Genomic DNA, 7,372 nt, shown 5'->3' on the forward strand with positions numbered 1-7,372 from the left:
AATTTATTGTCACACATAAACTTGCAATATACTGGATTCAATTACAATCATAAAGAGTTGTCAAACTCAAATACACTCTTATTATAACAAACTGTGATATCAAACATGGTTCAGAGAACGAACGGTATAGTTATTAAAGACATGTTTGCTTACAATTTTTTTTTCAAAAAGTATGGAAAAACCGATAATATATTTTACTAATGAAAACTTGTTTAAAAAAATATTGGTATGGTGTGACAACATTGATACAAAGTCATTTTACGTGGAGGTCAAGTGACTGCAAAATAATATGTATTATTATTTGAATCTTTGAATAATGGACATTTTAGTATTTAGAAAAAAAAAAACTTGATTTTGTTTTGTACGTTCTTCATGAATTTTTTCATCTTGTTCTTTTTTTTCCTCCTTTATTTTTGGAACAGAGTAAGAACATGATGAAGACCCACGCAGATTACCATGAATTTCAACAAGGGATACGAGGTCATTTCCTTAGTTTTCATACAGTTATTTATGTAGGTACATCTTTAAGTGCAGCCTTTGACAATGTAGTTTAAAATAATGGATATGAAGCAATGAACAATATGTTTTTTTATTTGTTTTATAATTTTTAAAAAAATGTTAAATTTTCAAAATAAATAATGAGTAAATGTAAGTAATGAACCAAACAAGTTTGATATCAATAAACCATGTACGTATCAAATTGCACGCGCACGCTTTTTTAACCTCCCTCTTCCATTCTAATATTAATTGACGCAAAACTGGGCGTCGTGACTTTGCGTATACAACTACGTACTACGCCCGGTCTTTATATTCTTCATCGGGTTCTTACCTTAGAAAGGGATTTTGTTCCCCCCTCTCTTCTGTTTTTTTTTCTTCCACAAAAGTATGAAATAAGATAGTGAGCGTTAAAGTATCCAGTACGTTTTAATAGCTCAGTTCGAATGGTTCAAGAGTTTTGATCATTACTGAAAATAAAAAGAACAATCAAGAAAAGGTTTTTTTTTCATATATTCTTCATTTGTATGTAAGTTGGTGGCACACTCTAGATTATAATTGTTTTAATTCCTTATCATTTCAGAGCACGGTACTTCTACACGTAATTTAAGAAGTTGGAATAAAAGTTTTAGGGCTGAAACTTTATCCCTAGGATCCAGAAAAGACATTCTTTTATAAAATACTATTAATTATTCAAGATGCTTAAGTCCATCGGATTTCTACTCGCAACTACTTGTATAGCACTTGCTCAAGATAACTTTCAGTGCCCTGACGAATATGAGGGCTACTATCCTCATTTATATAGTTGTGATAAATACTGGAAGTGTCAAACTGGAAAGGCTGAGTTGAAGCTCTGTGGAAATGGTCTCGCATTCAGTGATTTAGATCAAACCTTTACTTCAGAAAACTGTGATTACGTTTATAACATTAACTGTGGTAATCGTACTGAATTAGAGGAACCAATCTCAGCTCCCAACTGTCCTCGTCTCTACGGTACTTTCCCTGACCCTGAGGACTGCTCTGCTTTCTATAACTGCCGTGATGGAGCAGCTAATAGATATTCTTGCGCTCCAGGATTGGCCTATGATCAAAGAGATCGGGTCTGCAAATGGAGTGATGAAGTTCCTGACTGCCGCGAAATAATTGAAGAAGAAGGCGGTTTTGTTTGCCCTAAGGATGGAGGTATTGGTATTTTCACAAAGCATGCTCATCCTGAAGATTGTAGACAATACTTTGTCTGCATTTCTGGTGTTCCAAGAGAATATGGATGTCCATTGGGAACTGTTTTCAAAGTTGGTCTTGATAGTGCTGATGGCAAATGCTCTGACCCCATTGAAGTTCCAGAATGCAGTAACTACTACGGAGATTTAGACTTTGATAAACAAGAGCTTGTAAGAGCCGGTGTTGATCCTGAAGCCGTTGGACTCAATGAAGTATCTCAATCCAGAACCAGAGTTAACCGCCCTGGTAAAATCAACAGAAAACCCTCTAATCAGCCACAACAGGAAGCTCCAAAAGAAGCTCCCAAGCCACAAAAAAGCTTTGACCGTCCTTCCAGACTTCGTTCTCGTCCAAGCAGACCCTCTAGCCCAGTAAACAACATCCCAGTTGACCGCATACAGGATGAGCCTCAAGCATTTGCTGCAGTTCCAGTTGTATCAACCAAACCTGCTGGTCGTCCTTCCTTTAATGGCCGTCCCTCTCCTACTGGCCGCCCCTCACCTACTGGCCGCCCCTCACCTACAGGCCGTCCCTCACCCACTGGTAGTCCCTCACCCACTGGCCGTCCCCTATCTCAATCACCTCCATCCCGTCCCTCACCTACTGGCGTTCCTTCTCCCTCAGCCAGACCTTCCCCTGTAAGCTTCTCCTCTCCTGCAAGTCGTCCCTCTCCTCCTAGACGTGTCAATACCTTCTCCCCATCTCCTATTCCTTCTACTACCCCCTCACCTCCCTCTGGAAGACCTGGAAAGACCTCTGATTCATCCAAGCAACCTGCCAAGGTAAAGGCTGGAGAAGACTACTATTATTATTATTACTACTATGATGATGAAGAGGATTCACCCGAATCATAAGGAGCCTTCCTTACTTCCCAATCCATTCTCTCTCTCTCTCCAATATCCTTTACATTTTTAAAGACTTTTTGATCAAAAAAAACACAAAAAACATGCAGAAGAGACAAAAAAAAAAAAAAAAAGTTTTACTTATTACCGTTCTTTACTTACTTGTGTAAAAAAAAATCCATATATATTTATTCTCTTCGACTTCTACAAACCCCCTAACTATTCTTCTATATTTGGAAGAAGCCATTCCTTTTTAAAACACGAAAGAAAATATTATCTATTTGTTACAATAAATAAAAAAAAAGGTTAATAAAATAAAATCCATGACTTAAACCTTAATTTATCCTTATTATTCCTAACAACACATTCCTTTTAGGTCAATAAATTCACCTTGTAAATAAGTTAGTATTTAAAAAAAATACAATCACAGAAAAAAACCTACGTACAAAAATGATAGAATATTGTGTTTTTTTTTTTTTTTTTGACTAATTATTTATTTCTCAACTCTTTATTGAGTTGTTTACTTAAAGAAATATACATACATAATAGGAAATACGTTAGACAAAGAACTTATCCACTTTCGTCATACAAAAAGAAGAAGTGAAGGCCTAGAAACGACCTCGAACGGGCGAGTGGTTATTACAATACTTATATATGTACGGACGTATAATGGTACTAAATGACCAATTTGGGGCGTTGGCGATATACGTTACTTTATTTTCAAAGATGGAAAAATCTATATTGTTTTCTCTTCTCTCAACACGAATAACAATGTTACAATTTTAATTCAGTTCGTTTGTAGAAAAAAAAATCATAAAAATACATGTTTGACCCGCTTAATTACTGAGCATTATTATAAATAATAAGTAAAATCGCTTGTCCTTGTATTCAAATAAAAAAAAAAGACATGAAATGTCTCCAGGCTAATTATTTTGTTATGTTTCCATTTGAAAAGACATACATTTTTGTATTTGATAATTTGTACTTTTAATAATATAATTTGTTAGAGTTGTATCGATACATTATGTAAGACTTAAAATTGGTCAAGTCCCATAACGACATACGCATCCGAAAATTTAATGTGTCCTCTATGATGCACCATTTTCCCTGGTAATATAGAATATGTCTTCTATTGAACAATAGCGAATGAGCAAATTACAAAAAAAAACAGGATTATAAATTTTCTCTAGATGGGGCGGAGGGTTTAAGTAATTGGCAAATATGTGTTCTATTGGCTAATTAACAGAAGATGACGCTACAATCTTAGAGGTTTGTTTAAAAAATACTAACAAGTAAAAATGTGTATTAGGAAAATTGAATTCGAATGCAATTAATCAACAGTCTTACCAACATTAAAAGGAAAAAAAGAAGAAGAAAATCAAGAATTTGACGTATTCTACAGTTTTAAATCATATAAACGTGTCCAAATTGGACAAACATACCTCGTCCTAGTGTATAATCTTTGCTGAATGAGTTCTAATCAATCAACTTCGACCATCATCCTATGCGGATAAGAATAACAGGTATTTTAATTATGCCAAATCAAGGAAATCGGACAAGGTATTGTACAAAAGATACCAACATTTCTACATAACTAATTATACGGAGCATGAGCGTTGTTTATTGTCCGGGGTTATTGATGGGGCTGTAGTTCACCCCAAATATAGGAATTTTTGCTTTGTAATATAACTTTTTTAAACCAAGCTCTCTTGTACTACATGAAAATTAGCTGGGACAAAATATGGTCCTCCAAAGAAAATTGCCAGAAAAGGAAAACTGCGAGTAGAAAAATAGACCAAGGTGGAATATTGTTACAAAAAACCTAATTTTTAGTTAACATTGAACATAAAACTAAACTTAGGACACTTTTAAAATAGCTTGAAACAAATCAAGTTTTGACTTAAAGAAATTCATCTTTTGGAAAATGCGTCATTCATTTTTATATAAAAGGCCCAATTTACAGTACATAGTTTCATATTGCAATATTTTTTGGCCTTTTTGAATGGCATTTGATTGAAAATTGCCTCCTTTATGAATTTGTGAATGAAAATAAAGATGAAATTGTTTTTGTCATAGGTTTAAGATAAATATTAATTGTAAACCTTCTTCTTTATTTTCAATCAAACACTATTCAAAGGACAAAAAGGTGATGTAATTGGAATCTTAATATTATAAATTAAGCCCTGCTATGATAAAAGTAAATGAATCATTTTGCCTCATAACAACCATTCATTTGTTTATAATGAATATACGTTACATAATTTGATTTTAAAAAATCCATTTCAATTTTAAATAGACAACTTTATGAACTTTATTTATTTTGATATGAAGTCGAAATATTCTTAAGAAAAAATTGCTTTGGGACAAAAGTAATTTCCTATTTTTTGCTTTATTTCAATGCTTTAAAAGAGTGTTACAATCATAACAAATATGTACCCCCAAGCGCATTGGTTAAAGACTGGGACTAATGGTAGTCACTTGGTGCCAGGTCCGAACTGTTGGGTGAATGCATAAGAACTTCCCAACCTAGCTCCTGGAGCTTCTCGAATCGTCTTGATGAAACATAATTCCTCTCCTATTCGAGTTTCTTTTTGTATCCAGCCTTGTAAGCCTTGTTTTGTTCCATAACTTGTTGGAAACAAGAATCCATCTCCATAATAACCTTCTCGCAGAAGGCGTAGTCCATATTTGTAATAAACTGAGACAACCAATTTCCGCTGGCCTTTATAAAGTCCAAATATGTACCACCAAGTCCATTGATCAAAAACGGAAACTAGTGGTTGTCACTTGGTGGCCGGTTCGGACTGTAGAGTGGATGAATAAGAACTTCCCATATGAGCTCCCGAAGTTTCTGGTATTGCGTGGTGCATCATTCACTTCCATTACACGAGAACATAAACGCTTGAACCTCTCTGACGCAACACCAACCAATATCCCATATACATTGTAAAAATTTTTGGTCCCTTTTGACAAGTTTGTATCTAAAAGATGTCAAATTTCTTCCTATGAGACCTCCATACTAGATGCACGATAATTCACGACTGAACTGACCAAGCACAGTACTGTCCAAAGGCGTTGATAAGATATGATTAATAATGAACTAGATACATACATTCTTAAAAAAAGGGTAGGAAATGCGATATGACTTTGTCACAAGCCTTTTATAAGGCTAAAGTACCTAGTGCTCTAAATATAGTACCTACTATTCTAATTAACAATGGATGATGGTCGAAATTTACGATGGACGTAATTAAGAAAATATTATTTTTTGGAACGAGCTTTACGTCCGATTCTGACAAGTTCATTTGATTTAGGACTAGTGAGTTTGTCAAAAATATTATTCTTCTCCTTCTTTCCGACCTTTTAATTATGGAAATTTTTTTAATTGATTGAATTCAATCTAACTCTTCTTAAAATGTGATTATTCATTCTAAAGTTAGGGAATTTGTGTAACTACTAAATGATTTTGAGAAGGAAAGGTTGCAATATACAAAAACAATAACGACGTTTAAACTACCGATGTTTGGTTGAACTCTACATCAAAATGGAAACTCAAATTTGATAATATGTATGTATGGACTCTGTTGAAAGAATCCATTTAACTTGAATAGTAGCATTTAAGATTCAATGAAGTACAATAATTGTAATGATAGCTTCAAGGATAATGGATAAATATCACTCAAAACAATCTTCTTTTTAAATGTTAAATTGCAGATGTTGATGAAGGAATGTAATATATATGTAACAATATTCAGATAGAAGGAGGAAGGTTTTTCCCAATGCAAGATAAAGGGTATTAGGCTTAAAACATCACCCTGTGTGATCAAAACACAACAATGATTTAGTTTAAACTTGTTTATTGCTACTTTTTCGTTTTTAGAAGTGTAAGTATACAAATGGCGCTTTTGAAACAAAGGGTGGAATTAGATGACGCAATACTTGTTTTTCAAACTTATTTTACACACTTAAATATATCTATTTTATAAAAATATTTAATATCGTGACCGGTAATTATATTCTTTGTGAATCCATTATCTACAAATATTTTCCTTGGACATTTCATTCTCATTATGAAGCTGGATATACATTCTGTCAAACATGTACGAAGAATTGTTAATTGTTAAATTTTGTGTTGCAAACGAAATTTCATGTGTTCACGTGTTGAAAATGTTAAAAAAACATGTTGTAAATCTGTTTTATCAAAAAATCTGGGTATAAGAGTGGTACAAAGCGTTCAAAGAGAGCTGTTAGATCGTCAAGGACAAGGGGTTTGGTGCATCATGAATTCGTTCGAAAGAGAAAAACGGTTCATTAGGAGTACTATTTGGGTGAACTAAGGCGTTTGTATGAGAAAATCCATGAAAAACGGCTAGAATTATGGAAGAACAACTCCTTGATTTCACACTACGATAAAGCTCTATCGCACAGAGTCACGATTGTGAATGAATTCAAAGCCAAACACGCAATAAATATATATCAATCAACCACCATATTCACCTGATTTAGCTTCATGTGACTTTTTTTTTATATCACAAACATAAATTTCCACTCCGTGGAACCTGTTTTGAGTTTATTGTATACATAAAATAAAATTTTTTGAAGGAGCTGAAGGCCATGCCAAAAAGTGCATATAAAAAATGGTTGGAGAACAGTAAAAAATGTTGGCATATGTGTATTACATCCAATGGAGATTACTTTGAAAGCGACAAAATACATTTTAATGATTAAATATGAAATTTTATTTAGTCATTCCTGATACTTTTATGACAGAATGTATAGTGAAGTCCTACGTTTTATTTATTTGGCATACTACT

General features: G+C 33.6%; 1 protein-coding gene across 3 annotated transcripts; it reads left to right on the forward strand.

Annotated features, from left to right (window-relative positions):
- Positions 1-809: 809 nt before the first annotated feature.
- On the forward strand, positions 810-2,897 carry LOC121118262 (uncharacterized). 3 transcript variants are annotated; one of them, XM_040712824.2, is made up of 2 exons: positions 810-1,024; positions 1,079-2,897. In XM_040712824.2, the coding sequence occupies exon 2, from the start codon at positions 1,194-1,196 to the stop codon at positions 2,568-2,570; it is 1,377 nt and encodes a 458-aa protein (XP_040568758.1). In that variant the 5' UTR covers positions 810-1,024; positions 1,079-1,193; the 3' UTR covers positions 2,571-2,897. The 3 variants fall into 3 exon arrangements, with proteins under 3 accessions (XP_040568758.1, XP_040568759.1, XP_040568760.1); XM_040712825.2 differs by having other exon boundaries at positions 886-1,020; XM_040712826.2 differs by having other exon boundaries at positions 894-994.
- Positions 2,898-7,372: the final 4,475 nt, after the last annotated feature.

Source organism: Lepeophtheirus salmonis, chromosome 5, assembly GCF_016086655.4.
Source record: "Lepeophtheirus salmonis chromosome 5, UVic_Lsal_1.4, whole genome shotgun sequence".
Taxonomy (NCBI): domain Eukaryota; kingdom Metazoa; phylum Arthropoda; class Copepoda; order Siphonostomatoida; family Caligidae; genus Lepeophtheirus; species Lepeophtheirus salmonis.